This window comes from Salvia miltiorrhiza, chromosome 3 (assembly GCF_028751815.1).
Source record: "Salvia miltiorrhiza cultivar Shanhuang (shh) chromosome 3, IMPLAD_Smil_shh, whole genome shotgun sequence".
NCBI lineage: Eukaryota > Viridiplantae > Streptophyta > Magnoliopsida > Lamiales > Lamiaceae > Salvia > Salvia miltiorrhiza.
In genome coordinates, this window is record NC_080389.1 from 3,377,392 (window position 1) to 3,398,043 (window position 20,652).

Consider the following 20,652-nt stretch of genomic DNA (forward strand, 5'->3'; position numbering starts at 1 on the left):
CTGGGTTGAGGGTTCGAATCCCCAGCTCCCTACACATTATTTTTTGTGTTTGAAGTGTTTTTTACCACTAAAAATAGTGTCATTCTTTGTTTTGAAGTGTTATAGCTGTGTTTGAAGTGTTTTTTACCACTAAAAATAGTGTCATTCTTTCTTTTGAAGTGTTATAGCTGGGTTCGAATCCCAGCTCCCTACACATTATTTTTAATATTTTCATTCTTTGTTTTGAAGTGTTTTTTACCACTAAAAATAGTGTCAATGTTATAGTATTTTTAAAGTGTTTTTTATTAACAAAAATAGTGTCAATGTTATAGTGTAATTTCTTTTCGACAAACATGATTTTTAATATTTTTATTCTTTGTGTTTAAAGTATTTTTTACATATTAATGGTGTCATTTACCAAGAAAAATAGTATCATTTAGATATATTAAAAGTGTCCTTTAGATATAAATATAGTGTCTTCTTCTTTTTTCTTTTTCGTTTCAATTTTTTAATTATTATTTTTTTATTTTATTTCTATAGTTTCTTTCTTTTAAGTATTTCTTTTTTCTAATACTTGTAGTTTCTTTCTTTTAAGTATGTAGTTTCTTTCTTCATTTAACATTTTTCTCACTTTTTTGACATATATATACGCATTTTTTCTCTTTCTTTTTGTTTTTTCAGATTTAAATTATATAGTTTCTTTATTTTTATCATTTCATTTCTATAGTTTCTTTATTTTTTTTCTATAGTTTCTTTCTTTTTACTTGTAGTTTCTTTCTTCTATAAGTTTCTATAGTTTCTTTCTTTTAAGTATGTAGTTTTTTTTTCTTTTAATACTTGTAGTTTCTTTCTTTTAAGTATGTAGTATATAAATGACACTACAAGATTTCAAATGACACTACGACATTTCAAATGACACTACGACCTTTTAAATGACACTACAAGATTTCAAATGACACTATGATATTTCAAATGATACTATGACATTTCAAATGACACTATGACATTTAAATGACACTACGATATTTCAAATGACACTATGACCTTTTAAATGACACTACAAGATTTCAAATGACATTTCAAAAGACACTACGAGATTTCAAATGACACTATGACATTCCGAATGACATTACAAACTTTCAAATCACACTACGATATTTCAAATGACACTATTACATTTTAAATGACACTATAACATTTCAAATGACACTATGACATTTCGAATGATACTACAAGATTTCAAATAACACTATGTCATTTTAAATGACACTTCAACAATTCAAATGACACTAGAAGATTTCAAATGATACTACAAGATTTCAAATGACACTATGACATTTCAAATGAAACCCTAAACCTTAAACCTGAAATCCAAACTCTAAACCTGAATCCTTCAACAATTCAAATGACACTACAAGATTTCAAATGACACTATGACATTTCAAATGACACTAGAAGAATTCAAATAACACAATGACATTTCATATGACACTTGAAGAATTCAAATAACACTATGACATTTCAAATGACACTTCAACACATCAAATAACACTTGAAGAATTGAAATGACACTTGAAGAATTAAAATGACACTAGAAGAATACAAATAACACTTCAACACTTAAAATGACACTATGACATTTCGAATGACACTTCAACACTTCAAATGACACTCGAAGAATTCAAATGACAAAATGACATTTCATATGACACTTGGAGAATTCAAATGACACTATTACATTTTAAATGACACTATCACATTTCAAATGACACTATGATATTTCAAATGACATTATAACAATTCAAAATGACACTATGACATTTCAAATGACACTACAAGATTTAAAAATGACACTATGACATTCTTCAAGTGTCATTTGAAGTGTTGAAGTGTCATTCTAAATTTCAAAGTGTCATTTTAAGTGTCATTTCAAATGACAATTACAATCTAATAGTGTCATTTAAAATGTTATAGTGTCAATTTCAACCTTATAATGTCAATTGTACGAATTGCCATTTAAAATGTTATAGTGTTATTTGTATATGAGAATAATGTCATTTAAAATATTATAATATCATTTAAAATATTATAGTGCCATTTACAATCTTATAGTATTATTTAAAATATTATAGTGTCATTTGTTGTCGCAGCCCGACGTCTAGCCAGTGATAGCGTAGACCGAGTATCAATACGACTAAATAAAATAATGAAGTAAAGAAGGAAAAACTAGATCAAACAACAAGCGGAAGCTCACAACAACACAAGCAAAAGTGAATAACAATTACATCATCTCAAAGACACAAATATTATCGGCTTCATAAGTTCAAAAGTACAAGGATTCTCGACAAAGTTTACAAAGCGGACATAGTTAAAAATTCACAAAGGTTCACAATTTACAGAGTCTCGCAGCAAAACGTGAACAGACTATATGTATGAAGACATATAGCCGAGAGTATACTTCTTGACTAAGTCCAAAATATAAACATCGACATCAAAAAGCTACCGTATGTAATATAAATACGGTAAAAGGAACAATGTCATCCAAAATAAGTCCCCGCCAGCACCAGACCGATCTTCCTCCTTCTCGCTTATCCTGCACATTTAGAAATACATGCAGGGCTGAGTACAAAGTACTCAGTGTACATATGCCGAAAAACAAAAGAAAGCTTGCTCTTAGAGCTATAAATTGAACTTGCCACAATATAGGCATCACACAGGGATTTTAGTATAAATGAACCTGTGTAAGCAATTTCGCAAATCATAACATCACAATAAAGTAACTGCGCAGTTTAAACATTCATTATGTATGTACCACATCCACTACTCATCATTAAAGGTACTGAGAAGTAGGCCTCCCTCTCAAGTACCGTGACCGGCCGACCCGATAGACGGCTCACAGTCACCTCTGTGCACAAAATCCCGCTTGTGGCAGGACCGAATTCGTCTCAACAGTAGAGGGTAACACACAAGTCATTATTAACAAAACTCGGCAAGTCAATTAGTTTCAAGCATAACATTAACTCAATTCATAATCATAAATATCATATCATTTAAGAAAGCTCGTATAATAGGTATATCAAAATAATGCCCACCTGACAAACTTAGCTTACTCTCGTAGTACTTGGACGATCTTACCTCCGTCCTCTGCTTGTATATTCAGATGTCACAATGTCGGAGTGGTTCATGAGATAAGATAAACCTCAGTTAGAAACTCATTTACTAAAATCCAATCTCGTCTCAAACTTTAACTTATCACTCATCTTCTATTTACCCAAATAAATCTCAATCCCTAGGTATACTTAACTCCTAAGGATTCACAAGTCCTACTCTCGACTTAACACTCAACTCAAATTAAACCCATAGCAATCAAGCACATAAACAAGCATAATCACATAAACATATAAATTCACACATAGACATGTCACAAACAAACATCATTCTGCACTGATTCGATTTAAAGACTTCAGCAGATTCGGTACAGAGCTCCACTGGAGTCATGACCTATACCATTTAAAACCTCTTTGAGTCTAGTTTCATTCAAAAAAAAGTAGGATGAAAAACTCCAAGTAGTTTAGGAGATATGACTGTTTTCCTACAGTCTACCATATTCGGCAGTTTTGAGCAATTGAAAACTTTGATTTTTGAAAAATAGTAAACGTTGCCGAAAAGGCTTGAAATTTGGTGGGTACTTAGATAAGACACTCATGTCTTAAAAATAAAAATTTAGGCTCCAAAAAGTTAGGGAAGGACACTGGAAGAGGTGACTCTATTGGATACTCACCGAACATTTCGGCAGCAGGTAGCAGTTTTAGTTTTCTATTTTATAAAAATAATAAACAAAGTCCAATTGACGTGAAATTTTACCGGTATGCTCCTGACTCTTATTTAATCTTACCATAAACGTTTCAAGGTCTTTAGGTAACAATAACCCAACGAAACAGTAGGTATAAAAGGTCATAAAATGACTCCAAACTTGAACATACAAGCAATTATACCTAGACTTTGGATTTCTTCGATGCAAAATTCTCAAAAATTCAAATTAAGCTCACATAATACACAATAACATAAATACATAATCATATAACTCAAGAAAATTCAAACATCGACTTCCCCTTTTTCTCCCTACATTCGGCCAACACATAGGTCATTAGGGGTTGGTCCGTTTCATCTCATATTGCATATATAAGCTCAAATAATCATCAAAAAGCCACATATAGACATGCTTGGCTCATAACTCATCTTATATACAGGATCTCATGTATGCACGCAAACTAAACTCGGAAAATTTTCACAAATCAACATCATTAACCAATTTAATCATGCTTTCTCCTTGCTAGTAGTCTAACTATCATATAAACATCATCAATTCAAGTATTTATTTCATTACTCAAAAGTTCCCAATTACTAGCAAACTAAACTTAACCAATTTTAGGCATTCTTGACAATTAACCAAATTGATCCCTAATTATCATTTCTATCATGCTTAATAACAATTAAACTTAGCCAATTTAATCAATTAACACATAGATCACAAAGTCCCAATTTTTAACAAACTAAACTTTTTGAAAATTTGTAAACATGCATAAATCATTAATCCAACCTTAGATCTATCAAATTGACACACTTAATAGCATAAATAAACAATCAATTAGTAAATTAAACCATAGAATCAATTTTACCCAAATTACATCAAACTAACTCATATCAAAAATTACTAATCAATTTCAACCATCAATCCAATCCATCAAATCTCATATAAACACTCTCAATAGCATATATCATCCATCAATTCATCAATCAAGCCTCAAATACAAAACTTCCCAAATTTACACAAACTAAACTATTTCAAATCTCATATCTCTTTTTAATTCAATTATCTACACATGTAAATAGACTAATTAGGAACCCAATAGTATTTAAATAACATCAATTTAAGAAAAGGAAAAGAAAAATTTTTGAAGGGTAAAAGACCCAAATTTTCGAAAATCACAAAGAAGGGATAGGGGTGTTTTCTTGCTTGATCTATCCATATATACACATATACAACACATTTAAGTCTAGATCTAAAAGGATTCATCACTTACTCAAGGATTTGAACAAAAATAAAAATCTCCTCTTTTGCTTCAAATCTTGAAAACTCCTCCAAAATTTGCTCTTGATTCAAGGCTATAGATGTTTAAAGCTTGAATTTGATGGAGATCTATGGTGTAGAGATGATCTTAGAAGCTTGGAAAGATCATCAATGGTGGTAGAGAGAGAAAAGAAAGTGAGAAGGAAGAGAGAAATGAGAGGGATCGAAAATGAGGGGGAGGGAAGAGAGAGAGATGTTTTGTTTAAAGCTTAAACTTGCTCACTAAGCTACTAATTTAGCTTCTCCAACACTTCACACATGCAACTTGCCCACTAAGTCATCCAATTAATTAATGCAAAATTAAACTCTCACATGTGGCTTGCTAAATACTACACTAATTAATGAGATCAAGCTTGTAGGAAAAGCTAAGTTAGGGAAAATCACTTACTAATTAAAAACCATAAATCAATATCATCTAATAGTGTGATCCAATAATTAATCATAATTAGAATACACCTAATTCACATCACATCTAGCTCATTAAAATAAATTCCAATAAATTCCAATAGGAGAAATTTCTAATATAAAAGTGAGATTACAATTCACCATTTTTTTTTTTAAAAAAAAATTATCTCTATGTTACAACATCCAAGAAAAATTATAAATCAAACAATCTCAAATATGTCATCACGTAGGTCACATAAAAAAAAATAATTTTTTTCTCACTCAAACATGACCTCTCAATCAGTCAAAATCTAACAAAAATTTAACTGTCTCATGAATTCGACTCATCTCTATAGTAAGTCTCACTCACTCACCTCGGCTCTATATCTAGCCAGGTATCCTCTTAACTTAACATTGTAAATCGTCTCAATAATAATTAAGCTTTCTTTATCGGAAGCATAAACTACATCATCTCCTCAATTTAATCAGCATTTCTATCAAAAACTCATTCTATAAAAAAAATTCACCCACTAGTTCTATCATCAACTTCTAAAATACTCACATCTCAATCTTAAAAAAAAATTTCTCATCCTTAATAAGCTAATGCTAGAATCTCGACACTCTAATAGCGAATCCTCAAAATAAATAGTATGGAAAACTGCGGGGTGTTACATCCTACCCCCCTTAAAAAAAATTTCGTCCCGAAATTTGTGTTACTCACCTTCGGGAAAAAGCTCTGGGTACTTTTCTTTCATCTTCTCTTCAAGTTCCCATGTTGCTTCTTCTTGATCGTGATGTCTCCATTGTACTTTCACCAAGACAATCGCTTCGTATCGTAGTTATTGAATCTTCGTGTCCAAAATAACTTCAGGTCTTCTCTTCATGGCTCAAATATGGTTCAAGAGAGAATTCTTCTTGGCGAATGACAAGTTTAGGATTTAGCGTGTACTTCCTCCGTTGAAACACGTGATAACGTCATAGACATTCGCGAAGCTTGGCGGTAACGCCAGTTTGTAGGCAACGGGTCCTACTTCCTCTAGTACATCATACGTTCTATGTATATTGGTTTAAGCTTGTCTTTTGATTTCCAATCGACGCTCTCCGTGAGATGGGGAAATTTTTCTGAAAAACTTTATCTTCAACTTCGAATTGAATCTTCGTTCTTCTGGTATCCGTGTAAGAGTTTTGGTGGTTATGTGCCTCCTTAATTCTTTGTCGAGTTTGTCGCAGGGTAGCGATCGTTTCTTTTACTGCTTCATGACTCGGTATCTTCTCTTTCTCTCTCTTTTTTTTTATCCCAATAAAATGGGGTTTGACACATTCTTCCGTTGAGCGCTTCGTGCGGTGCCATGGTCATAGCGGCCTAGGAACTATTGTCATCGAAAAACTTGATTTGAGCAGAAGTTGTTCACATTGAGCTCATTTTTCTAAAACCACAGTCTAAACTATATCATCTAGAATGTAAACGGTCCTCTCAGATTGTCCATTCGTCTATGAAAAAGCAAAACAGTGCTGAAATTCAATCTAAGGCATAACTTCTTCGGCGGGCTCATTCAGAGGTGTGAGGTAAACTTAGAATCCCCATCCATGGTGATCGTTGTCGAGGCTTCATGCAATCACATGATCTCACAAACTATCGTCTTTTCTCTCCTCGCCTTCGGCAATATTGTGACCGAGTCTCTAGCAATGTGGTCTGACTTCCTTTCTGGAATTGCTAACAATTGTAGCCTCCTATAGGATTGCTGATGTAGCGCCTTCACTTCCCAATGGCCCAAGCATCGTTATACGAATGAAGCTATCTTCTCGTTTCATGCCTCTCCATCGAAACTTTGTCTTCAAGTCTTGATAATGTTCCATGCTTCAAAAATGTACTGTGTAGCATTCTTTACTACATCTGCATAAATAACGTATTCCTCGTCCGTTTCGAGGACTGTGAGTATTGGGGTAGTAATCATTTCTTTTCTTCGATAACTAAAACCTATATCTATATCCTTCTGTCCGAAAGGTATCACTATAACATCATAGAGACTGTATCTTGTGTGAAACGCCATCGTTGGGATGTCTTCTTTCTGTATCTTGAAGTCCTGAAACTCCGTAGATGCTTCGCTGTGAGGCGCAGATCATTTTCCTTGTCATCGTTCTTCACTTTAGATTCTTGTTCTGCGTTCGGGTAACTATTGATATGTCGCGTCTTTGATAGTTAGTGTTTTCTTCCAATTCCTCTTAGTGCCGCGTGTAGGTCCCTCATCGGATGGCTGGAACGAAATCCACTTCTCCTCGCGTTGTATCGTCGTATAAAATCGGATAACTAATCTATTTTCAAAATAGTATCTATGCTCCACGCACGCATTAGTCTCAGAGTCTTAGCCATAAGCTTATGCGTTCCTAATTCGAATTCTAAGTTAGGACATACACACGTAATGGTGGCGATATGGCCTAAGGATGTAGCTACTTTTAATGCTACCGAGTTGGTTCTATATCGAGTTCTAATGTGTTCACGCACGTGTAAAAAAAAAATAAGAGAGTGCGAAGCACCCGAATCAAACAAGGTTACGAGTAGTGCTCATTTAAGTCCTTCCATACCTGCCGAATTCTCTTGATTCTCGTCCTGAGGCTTTTGCTCGATCGCTAAAATTTGTTGATACTGGATTTGTTGTTGATCTGGTTGGGACTCATGATGGTAATTCTTCGACTGATATTTTCGGCGGCGTCGTCGACGTCGTAAAGGTTGAGGTAGTGGAAGAATTTCCTCCATCGCTCTGAGCTGGGGTTGTTGATACTGGCTCGATGTTCTCCCACTCGTTCCTTGCTGACGATTGGGACATTGGTTGGAGAAATGCCCAATTCTCCCGCATGTGAAGCAGCTATTGGTTCCAGCTCTACATACTCCCAAGTGTAGCTTGTGACACTTAGGACATGGTGGTGCTCCTTGGGGCCCTTGTGGTGGAACATTTGGTCTACCTAACTGTCGCTTGATTTGTCCTTGGAACTGTGGCTGCGCATTCTCACCTTGCCATGGCCTATTAGCTTCTGGAACACGATTATCCCACATTCGCTTTTCCTTCAGTCCTCGTCCAGAAATAGGTGAATTAGATACTTGTGTGATTGGGGTCGCCGTGATTACTGGCTCTTGTGCAGTTCTATCTGGTTGCATGGCCAGTTCCATGTCGAGTGCCCTATTTAAGGCCTCCGCATAAGTAAGTGCACTTTGACTTGCTAACACAACCCTAAACTCTTGCTTCAGTCCGGAACAGAATAAATCAGACATCTTCTCATCAGTATCTACCCGATATGGCGCATAACGGGCTAAGTCGCAGAACTCTCGATCATATTCCGCTACTGTTTTCTGTCCTTGCTTAAGGTTAACAAACTCCATTTCTTTCTGCTTGCGATAGCTCCTGGGTATATACTTTTCGTAGACGGCTGCTTTAAATTGCTCCCAAGTAAAGTTTTCTAACTGTTCTAGAGTTAAGGTTTTCTGTTTAGCCTCCCACCAGAAATCCGCCGATCCTTTCAATTGATAAGACATGCACATTAGACGCTCCTGGTCGTTACACCGGAGAAATCGGAAGATTCGCTCCATGCTACGAATCCACTCTTCTGCTTCTGCAGGATCTCCCGTTCCATTGAAAATTGGTGGATTCTGTTGTAAAAAGAGTTCCTCAATCCTTCTTTCAGTTGGTGAAGGTGGTGGCGGTGTAGGATCTCTAGGATCTTCTTCCTCTTCTTCTTGATTTTGGTTTCTTCTTCTCGGTGGCATACTAAATAGACACATAAGTTAGCATAAAATAGATTCTCATACATCGTTGGTTCACAAAACCATATTCTCACTACTATAATCATATCTTATGATTGCAATTCATGCTAAACAATGTCCATATCCGAACATCACATAATTAGAGCGTAAAAATGAAAGCTCATCGAAAATCTGAAGACCATCTCATCATCATTTCATATATACATATCTCTATAGAAATTCTCCTCATGCGGGGACCTCTTCATAAAAATGAGGGGGTATTATAAATTAAAAGGAGCATCCCTATTACTACTGTGATACTACATCTATACTAATCATCGCCTCAATTGCCTATCGTGAAACTCATCATCTGATCCAAACCGTCAACTCGATCCTCCTCAGAATTTGCTATTGCCTGGTCTGGGTCAGCATCACTTCTCCTCGTCCTCGAAATGGTTAGCCTTCTCCATGGGTGGCTGAGGGGAGAGAATCCATGGTCTGATAGTTGCTCTCGTCCCGTAATATATGTATCCTACCAACTATTCTCGTGAATCGTCTTTCTACGGATCATCATTCTCGCTATACCATCCTAGTTACCTAGACATCCCTAACTCATGTTGGGTATGGTAAGAAGTCAGATATGATGAATAAAAATGCCTGAACCTTATAAAAGCAAGTTCAAGTAGAGGAAGGATTCCATAGCAATTGGTGATGTCTCAAGAATAGATGAAAAAGTCACAATCAGTGTAAAATCAGATGCTGGAATAAAAACTAGAACAGAAATTGGGATATAATGAAAGCAATTCAATACTGGAAAAAGGGACAATCGACCAAACGAAAGATGAATTAATCTCCAGCATCAAAGTAAAGATCTCCAATACAAACGGCTCAGGCTCGAAGCAATGGGATCTGGCAAAAATCAACTCGAGTACAAACGGCTCGGGCTCTAGCATGGGCTCAAATGGGCGCAATAAAGATTGAAATATGATCATAATAGGGTAAAGGCTCAGTGAGTCCACGCTCATAAACTAATCTAGCGACAATAAACGCGGTCCCGGGAAAAATACCTCTATTATAAAGTACTAGTGTTCAAGAGTATCTACGCATCCCCTAAGGTCTCTATAGTACGTTAACCTTATCAGTGTCTTGTCAACAAACTTCGATATTAGGAAAGCTCTCTATTTCTGCTACTTCAGCGGTAGTAGTGGCAACAAGAGTAGAGCACCTTTGACGCTGTCAATCTCCGAACTGGAAAGCCTTAAGCCAACGTCTGTTATAGATTCCTAGAAACTCCTCTAAGTTATCCCTAGAATTCTAATGAAATCTCTAAATTCTCTTCGTACTATCTCAATTGTCGAGCTCTCGCTCCTGCAAGGAAGAAATAGCAATTATTATAAACTAAGGTACCGAAACTTACTTAGTATATCTCACATCGACAACATGCTCATTCTTGTTGATACCCTATTAGGGCAACGGTCACTGATATTCCTTCATATAGAAATATTGCTTGCACATAACACGATCCATCGTCTCGGTCACATCCGCCCATCGGAACAATACGTAACTTATTAGTAATGCATGCTCACTCTCATCATAAAAGCAATAAAGAACAACAAAAACCTCTTACCTCGATAAGCCGGAGGAGATGGAGGTGCTAGGGTTCAGGATTCAAACTCACTCTCAAACTTAACCTTCAAACTAGCCTAAGAATTCAAGTTAGACTAGACTCAATTCAAGAATAGATGAAATCAAGGGTTTCGACTCAATCAAGAAATAGACTCAGAGCAGACGACCTGCTCTGATACCACTCTGTCGCAGCCCGACGTCTAGCCAGTGATAGCGTAGACCGAGTATCAATACGACTAAATAAAATAATGAAGTAAAGAAGGAAAAACTAGATCAAACAACAAGCGGAAGCTCACAACAACACAAGCAAAAGTGAATAACAATTACATCATCTCAAAGACACAAATATTATCGGCTTCATAAGTTCAAAAGTACAAGGATTCTCGACAAAGTTTACAAAGCGGACATAGTTAAAAATTCACAAAGGTTCACAATTTACAGAGTCTCGCAGCAAAACGTGAACAGACTATATGTATGAAGACATATAGCCGAGAGTATACTTCTTGACTAAGTCCAAAATATAAACATCGACATCAAAAAGCTACCGTATGTAATATAAATACGGTAAAAGGAACAATGTCATCCAAAATAAGTCCCCGCCAGCACCAGACCGATCTTCCTCCTTCTCGCTTATCCTGCACATTTAGAAATACATGCAGGGCTGAGTACAAAGTACTCAGTGTACATATGCCGAAAAACAAAAGAAAGCTTGCTCTTAGAGCTATAAATTGAACTTGCCACAATATAGGCATCACACAGGGATTTTAGTATAAATGAACCTGTGTAAGCAATTTCGCAAATCATAACATCACAATAAAGTAACTGCGCAGTTTAAACATTCATTATGTATGTACCACATCCACTACTCATCATTAAAGGTACTGAGAAGTAGGCCTCCCTCTCAAGTACCGTGACCGGCCGACCCGATAGACGGCTCACAGTCACCTCTGTGCACAAAATCCCGCTTGTGGCAGGACCGAATTCGTCTCAACAGTAGAGGGTAACACACAAGTCATTATTAACAAAACTCGGCAAGTCAATTAGTTTCAAGCATAACATTAACTCAATTCATAATCATAAATATCATATCATTTAAGAAAGCTCGTATAATAGGTATATCAAAATAATGCCCACCTGACAAACTTAGCTTACTCTCGTAGTACTTGGACGATCTTACCTCCGTCCTCTGCTTGTATATTCAGATGTCACAATGTCGGAGTGGTTCATGAGATAAGATAAACCTCAGTTAGAAACTCATTTACTAAAATCCAATCTCGTCTCAAACTTTAACTTATCACTCATCTTCTATTTACCCAAATAAATCTCAATCCCTAGGTATACTTAACTCCTAAGGATTCACAAGTCCTACTCTCGACTTAACACTCAACTCAAATTAAACCCATAGCAATCAAGCACATAAACAAGCATAATCACATAAACATATAAATTCACACATAGACATGTCACAAACAAACATCATTCTGCACTGATTCGATTTAAAGACTTCAGCAGATTCGGTACAGAGCTCCACTGGAGTCATGACCTATACCATTTAAAACCTCTTTGAGTCTAGTTTCATTCAAAAAAAAGTAGGATGAAAAACTCCAAGTAGTTTAGGAGATATGACTGTTTTCCTACAGTCTACCATATTCGGCAGTTTTGAGCAATTGAAAACTTTGATTTTTGAAAAATAGTAAACGTTGCCGAAAAGGCTTGAAATTTGGTGGGTACTTAGATAAGACACTCATGTCTTAAAAATAAAAATTTAGGCTCCAAAAAGTTAGGGAAGGACACTGGAAGAGGTGACTCTATTGGATACTCACCGAACATTTCGGCAGCAGGTAGCAGTTTTAGTTTTCTATTTTATAAAAATAATAAACAAAGTCCAATTGACGTGAAATTTTACCGGTATGCTCCTGACTCTTATTTAATCTTACCATAAACGTTTCAAGGTCTTTAGGTAACAATAACCCAACGAAACAGTAGGTATAAAAGGTCATAAAATGACTCCAAACTTGAACATACAAGCAATTATACCTAGACTTTGGATTTCTTCGATGCAAAATTCTCAAAAATTCAAATTAAGCTCACATAATACACAATAACATAAATACATAATCATATAACTCAAGAAAATTCAAACATCGACTTCCCCTTTTTCTCCCTACATTCGGCCAACACATAGGTCATTAGGGGTTGGTCCGTTTCATCTCATATTGCATATATAAGCTCAAATAATCATCAAAAAGCCACATATAGACATGCTTGGCTCATAACTCATCTTATATACAGGATCTCATGTATGCACGCAAACTAAACTCGGAAAATTTTCACAAATCAACATCATTAACCAATTTAATCATGCTTTCTCCTTGCTAGTAGTCTAACTATCATATAAACATCATCAATTCAAGTATTTATTTCATTACTCAAAAGTTCCCAATTACTAGCAAACTAAACTTAACCAATTTTAGGCATTCTTGACAATTAACCAAATTGATCCCTAATTATCATTTCTATCATGCTTAATAACAATTAAACTTAGCCAATTTAATCAATTAACACATAGATCACAAAGTCCCAATTTTTAACAAACTAAACTTTTTGAAAATTTGTAAACATGCATAAATCATTAATCCAACCTTAGATCTATCAAATTGACACACTTAATAGCATAAATAAACAATCAATTAGTAAATTAAACCATAGAATCAATTTTACCCAAATTACATCAAACTAACTCATATCAAAAATTACTAATCAATTTCAACCATCAATCCAATCCATCAAATCTCATATAAACACTCTCAATAGCATATATCATCCATCAATTCATCAATCAAGCCTCAAATACAAAACTTCCCAAATTTACACAAACTAAACTATTTCAAATCTCATATCTCTTTTTAATTCAATTATCTACACATGTAAATAGACTAATTAGGAACCCAATAGTATTTAAATAACATCAATTTAAGAAAAGGAAAAGAAAAAATTTTTGAAGGGTAAAAGACCCAAATTTTCGAAAATCACAAAGAAGGGATAGGGGTGTTTTCTTGCTTGATCTATCCATATATACACATATACAACACATTTAAGTCTAGATCTAAAAGGATTCATCACTTACTCAAGGATTTGAACAAAAATAAAAATCTCCTCTTTTGCTTCAAATCTTGAAAACTCCTCCAAAATTTGCTCTTGATTCAAGGCTATAGATGTTTAAAGCTTGAATTTGATGGAGATCTATGGTGTAGAGATGATCTTAGAAGCTTGGAAAGATCATCAATGGTGGTAGAGAGAGAAAAGAAAGTGAGAAGGAAGAGAGAAATGAGAGGGATCGAAAATGAGGGGGAGGGAAGAGAGAGAGATGTTTTGTTTAAAGCTTAAACTTGCTCACTAAGCTACTAATTTAGCTTCTCCAACACTTCACACATGCAACTTGCCCACTAAGTCATCCAATTAATTAATGCAAAATTAAACTCTCACATGTGGCTTGCTAAATACTACACTAATTAATGAGATCAAGCTTGTAGGAAAAGCTAAGTTAGGGAAAATCACTTACTAATTAAAAACCATAAATCAATATCATCTAATAGTGTGATCCAATAATTAATCATAATTAGAATACACCTAATTCACATCACATCTAGCTCATTAAAATAAATTCCAATAAATTCCAATAGGAGAAATTTCTAATATAAAAGTGAGATTACAATTCACCATTTTTTTTTTTAAAAAAAAATTATCTCTATGTTACAACATCCAAGAAAAATTATAAATCAAACAATCTCAAATATGTCATCACGTAGGTCACATAAAAAAAAATAATTTTTTTCTCACTCAAACATGACCTCTCAATCAGTCAAAATCTAACAAAAATTTAACTGTCTCATGAATTCGACTCATCTCTATAGTAAGTCTCACTCACTCACCTCGGCTCTATATCTAGCCAGGTATCCTCTTAACTTAACATTGTAAATCGTCTCAATAATAATTAAGCTTTCTTTATCGGAAGCATAAACTACATCATCTCCTCAATTTAATCAGCATTTCTATCAAAAACTCATTCTATAAAAAAAATTCACCCACTAGTTCTATCATCAACTTCTAAAATACTCACATCTCAATCTTAAAAAAAATTTCTCATCCTTAATAAGCTAATGCTAGAATCTCGACACTCTAATAGCGAATCCTCAAAATAAATAGTATGGAAAACTGCGGGGTGTTACATTTGTATATGAGAATAATGTCATTTAAAATGTTATAGTGTCATTTACAATATTATAGTGTTATTTAAAATGTTATAGTGTCATTTAAAATGTTATAGTGTCATTCGTTTCAAAAAAAAATGTTGTAGTGTCATTTACAATCTTATAGTGTTATTTAAAATGTTATAGTGTCATTTAAAATTGTATAGTGTCATTTACAATCTTATAGTGTTCTTTAAAATGTTATAGCGTCAATTACAATCTTATTGTGTCATTTGCATATCCAAATAGTGTCAATTTCAACCTTATAGTGTCAATTATACCAAATATCATTTAAAATGTTATCATGTCAATTTCAATATTATAGTGTCATTTAAATATATATATATATATTAAAAGTGCCATTTAAATATAAATACAGTAGTATTTATTAACGCAAATGATGTCATTTATCGAGAAAAAAATGTTATCTACCAAGAAAGAAAAATGGTGTCATTTAGATATATTAAAAGTGTCTTTTACTAAGCTAAACAGTGTCATTTTTGTTTACTAAGAAGCATTCTTTTCACACTCATCTGAATCTTTGCTTCCATTGACACTCTCTTCTGCACTTGGAGTTCAAGATGCGCATGCATGAGCAAAAATAGTAAATGACACTTGAAATATTTGTAAATGACATTATTGAACTTAATAAATAACACTATTTATTCAACTTTTTATTCATTGAGACATTTTAACAAACACCTTGACCACAATCCACAGTGACATGCTTAAGCTATATATAGAACAGTGGAGCACCCTTAAATTTGAGCTAGTCATTTCAAGAGAAAATATAATAATAGTCACAAATTCTCTATTCACTAAGATCAACCTGCATAAGATAAAGAGAGTACTTTGTACTCCGCCGCCGCCGATTCCATCATCGAGTCGCCCGACACCTCGCTCACGTTATTGTTCCGCTGCAGAATCGAGCGGGAAAGCCACTGATTGTTGGAAGCCGGCGAGGATGAGCCGGAGTTGGTGTGTAGATTCAGGAAATTGGCGTGATTAGGCTGCCGAAGGATTGCGCTGTTGAGCCAGGTCGGCGGCCGCTGGTGGTGGTCGGTCGGCTTCCCGTCGGGGAGGATATTCCGGAGACCTGATGAATTATCCGGCAAGTGATCGTCGCCGAAATGCTGGAGAGCCATTTCTTGCGATAAATGGTTGGGAAACGCCATGGATATAGCTAGCTAGTTGTATTTAGGTTGAAAAGTGTCATTTCCTAAGACAAATAGTATTCATTGAATTTTTGACTGGGAAAGGGATTTGCGCGCATTCTGTGAGCGCAACTTTTAGGCGGCGCTCATTTAAGTTTTTGTGTAAGCATTACGTATGGAATTATCCTATCATGCATCCCAAAATCTGGGAAAACTTTAATTATGGGATCATGTTTCAAAAACAATGCTAACTAAATATTTTTCTCTTTAAAATAATAAATAATCAAACTTAAATATAAAGTCTAATTAATTTAAATAAAATCTGCAGCCCAAAAATTTAATCAATATGTAGAAGCCCAAACTTAAATTAAATCAACCAAAGACATATATAAAATTCGCAGCCCATGCTTTAAAATAAATAATAACGCAGCCCAACAGGATTATAAAAAAAATCGGCCCACAACTAAAAGCCCAAACCTATTTCCATTTTTTTAAAACAAACCCACCCCCTTGTTCTTCAACATTTCTCACGCATACACACACTCACAGGTACTGATTGAAGAAAAATAAGCAAACACACAAAAGCAAGAGAGATATTAATGGTGGTAAAACCTAACTAGAGCTATCATATATAACTTCGAAGTTGGGGCCTGCCAAGCTCTGCACTGCTTCGTTCTTACGCTGAAGCCCAACTTGAACATGAAATGGAAGATCTTCCCCTTGTAATTCCACTTGTTCCTCTACGATCTCCTTTGCGCACATCACAGCAGATTCGCCACAACTGTACATCCATATCTTTTGCAGCGTCGGTATGTCTCCAATTTGAGTCGGGATCTCCTTCAACTCTTCCATTAAATAAAGATGAAGCGTCTCAAGGCGTGGAAAGATGGAGTTCGATTCCGCAGTCCAATGCTCCAAACTGGGACACGAACCCAATCCCAAGTATTTGAGGGAAGGGAATTGGCCTTCAACCATTTCCCACTTGCCTGTTCCAAAGCATCCCTTCCACAACTTGAACTTCTCGAGAAGGGGCATTGAACCTATCTTTTCCAATATTTTATCCCATTCAAAGCCACGATTCATCTCAATAGTCAACTTCTTGAGGCTTTGGGGGAATGTGAGCGCATACGGAGCAGCTCTAAAATCACACCAGCACGATATGTAGAGGGATTCCAATTTACACAGACGATTGATATTGTTCAGACAATAATAATCATCTTGCTCGATTCCACCTCTCCCAAAATTCACTATCCTCAATTTTTTTATATTGGGAATTCTCTTAACCACCTCTTCACTGCACTTGAAATCTGCTATTCTCCCAAGCACCAGTAGATTTTCCATGACGACGACATCATGACTCGAAGGTTCTGGAAGATAAAAAATTCCTTCAGTCATTTCAATATGCCTAAGTTGTGGCATTATCCAAATCTCAGTCGGTGCAGTGAAATCCTTCCCAATACAAGAAACAATCAATATGTGCAGATTCCAGAAGCGAGTAAACGAGGTAAAGATTGAGGACATGCTACCAACTTCAACAGCAAGGTGGCGCAAGTTAACATACTGAGACGCAAGGGACTTGATCACGTGGCGTTCATCTATTACAGAATAAGGAAACTTGTATGCATGTAATGTTCTAAGCAACCCGGAATTCTTAATACGCGGGACTTTTCCATATTCACTGATAATGGAACGAGCACGTGGCATAGACTGCAAGTCGTCAAGGACTTTCTTCTTTGGCGTGTTCCTGGGTATAACAACGCGGCGTTGGCTACTTATGCCTCGAGGGCTAGATTTCCCTATCACATGATAGAACCCATCTTTCTTGCTCTGGTTCAAGCATAAATCCCTCAACAAATCATGAATTTTGACGAATTTTATGCTTCCTGTAGACCCCACTTCACCAATTTGAATGAGATTTCTATCAACTAAGTCCTTTAAGAACTCTATGGCAATAGTTTCCAAACTTTTGTCATTCATGGGTTTTAAAAATCCTTCAGAAACCCATAGCTTCACGAGTGTTGAGACTCTAACCAAATCATCCTCCTCAAACACTCCCATATACAAAAAACATGGCTTTAAATAAACTGGCAAATGATTATAGCTCATTTTCAACAGTTCCATGCAAAACTTATCATTATCCAAATTCACTTCTGAAGCTAAGTTCTGACTAATTGATTCCCAAATTCCTAGAGTGTGTTCCCTATTTTTCAAAATACCCCCAACTACAACAATTGATAAAGGAAGTCCTCTGCAATTCTCTACTATTTTCTTTCCAATTTTCTCTAACTCATGAGGGCAACTTCCAACCCCAAACACAGTTTTTGAGAACAGTTCACAGCTTCTAACCTCATCTAAAAATTCCATTTGAAGGCTATAGTTTTTGTTCAACTGGGAACTCAAGTGGGAAAGCCTAGTCGTCACTAATATCCGACTATAATTCTCATTTTCGGGAAAGAAACGTTGTATCCTATCCCATGCTTCGATACTCCACATATCATCCATCACAATTAGAAACCTTCTACCTGACAAATACTGGTGGAGCTCTAATCCTAGTCCATCTTCACTCTTTTCACTCAATTGTTCCTTGGTTTTTTTAGTGGCTTGAGAAACAAGTTCACATAGAATTTCCCTTGTGTTGTATTGTTGAGAAATAGTAGCCCAAGCACAAACATCAAAACGCTGCTCAATAATTTTCTTCGAATAAACAGTTTTGGCAAAAGTGGTCTTACCTATCCCGCCCATTCCTGTGATCGGGATGACTTGGCGTTCGCGTTGGTCCGAAACGAGCCTTTCCAAGATTCCATTCACGACACCCTCAGACCACACCCTCATAGTTTCTGTTTTTGTTCACCTGTGGTCCTCGGCGGGTTTTCTGTGGTTTTTGTCTTGCTTTTTACGTTTCTTTTTGGCACGGCCCCCTGTTAGCGGCTGTGCTATCAGGGGTTTTTTCTCTCTTTTTCTTTTTTAATAAAATTTCTATTTCAGCAGCACCCTCAGACCACACCACCATGCCACTGCTGTTCTTCTCAGTGGAAGAAGAAGCAGAGACGAAGCTACGCCGCGTATCATGGAGCACCACCTTCTCTGTATTCCTCTGCATCGCCAAACTCTTGATCTGATCCATTTCTTGTATCACATTTTGCACATCTTGAAACAAGTTCATCTCTTCCTCAGCTCGAAAGCAGCTGAGGAAGCGGCCGCGAATGGTTTCTCTGGATCTGCTCAGCTGAATCTTGGCCACGATATGAGATGCGATGGCGTCTTCAGCTGCATAAGCTACATCTGCAATACGCATCTCAAAGGGATCTGCTTTGTCGGAAACAGAGGAGTTATAAGCTTCGAGAAACTCCTGCAAGAACATGACATTTTCAGTGAGGGATTTAATTTGTTGTTTGTCGAGAGAAATCGGAGGGGAATGATGGCTCTCGAGGTCGTCTATGATATGCATTAGAGAAACCAAGGCTGCGTAGGCCGCCATGATCGATATCAGTTGAAGAGAAACAGAGTATAATTATGAGAGTTTTTTACAAGAATTTGATAGGATCTCAATTTAACTTCTTATTTATACTAACATAATGGCAAGCAACTCAATCTTAATTGGTCATTTTTTGGTGCCAAACTTGCTGGTTTTTGACTCGGTCCAAAACTGTGGGTAGTATTAAAAAGAATAAGTAGGCGATATCAACGACTAGAAAACTGTAGGGCCAACCGACAAATCTTATCATAGCAGTTGGCAATAATGTGAAAGTAGTTAGAATTATTCCATTGGAGCATGATTACATTGGAGCATGATAAATCCAATTTTGGACTGAGAAATGATTATTCAATTTAATCGATAATTATTATTTTTTCTGTTTTTTTAAATAATTTGTCAAACCTCTGAGTTGTGAGTTGTGTGATCTGTTAAATTCTAATTTATCAATGCAAAACCGAGTGATCCGATCACTATTTGTTTGAATATTTTTTTCATTTCTCTGACCAGGTTCACCAGCTTGATTAGTTCTAAAAAATTTAATAATGATTGTCTTAGCTGGTTCAATTTGTTTAAGGGATAATTACATTTTATGGTCCGACCTTATAGGTTTTGTATTTACAACAAGAGAAAGACTTACGTGAGCGCCGCCTAAATTGTGCGCGCACCATGTGCGCGCTTATATATTAAAAAAAAATAGAATTATCGCTGTTATGGTATAAGTAAAAGCGGAATAGCTGTAATACAGAGCAATCATCTAGCCTAGTTGGTTAGGCCTTCAAAGCCTCGAGTGAAGCATGAGGGTTCGAAACCCACGAATCCCACCCAACGCATTTACTATTTTTTTTCCTCAATACTTTTCTATTTTCTGTGCATTTATTTACAGTTCAATTTCGAGTTTTAGCACTTTTTTTTTATAA

At 35.8% G+C, this 20,652-nt stretch overlaps 1 protein-coding gene and 2 long non-coding RNA genes across 3 annotated transcripts; all 3 read right to left on the reverse strand.

The window, feature by feature from the left end:
- Window positions 1-2,265: 2,265 nt before the first annotated feature.
- Window positions 2,266-5,454, reverse strand: LOC131017009 (uncharacterized). The gene is made up of 3 exons (XR_009099317.1): window positions 5,064-5,454; window positions 3,072-3,123; window positions 2,266-2,572 (listed from the first exon to the last, which is right to left on the reverse strand). It is a non-coding gene; the product is annotated as an uncharacterized LOC131017009 (long non-coding RNA).
- Window positions 5,455-11,184: 5,730 nt separating this feature from the next.
- LOC131017010 (uncharacterized) lies at window positions 11,185-14,375 on the reverse strand. Its single transcript, XR_009099318.1, has 3 exons — window positions 13,984-14,375; window positions 11,991-12,042; window positions 11,185-11,491 (listed from the first exon to the last, which is right to left on the reverse strand). It is a non-coding gene; the product is annotated as an uncharacterized LOC131017010 (long non-coding RNA).
- Window positions 14,376-16,872: 2,497 nt separating this feature from the next.
- On the reverse strand, window positions 16,873-19,092 carry LOC131018101 (putative late blight resistance protein homolog R1A-10). The gene has a single exon (XM_057946824.1). The coding sequence runs from the start codon at window positions 19,090-19,092 to the stop codon at window positions 16,873-16,875; it is 2,220 nt and encodes a 739-aa protein (XP_057802807.1).
- Between the last annotated feature and the right edge of the window lie 1,560 nt (window positions 19,093-20,652).

What these genes read in the sequence shown, in the direction of transcription:
- LOC131018101 (XM_057946824.1), bottom strand. Translation starts at nt 19,092, where the DNA reads ATGAGGGTGTGGTCTGAGGGTGTCGTGAATGGAATCTTGGAAAGGCTC.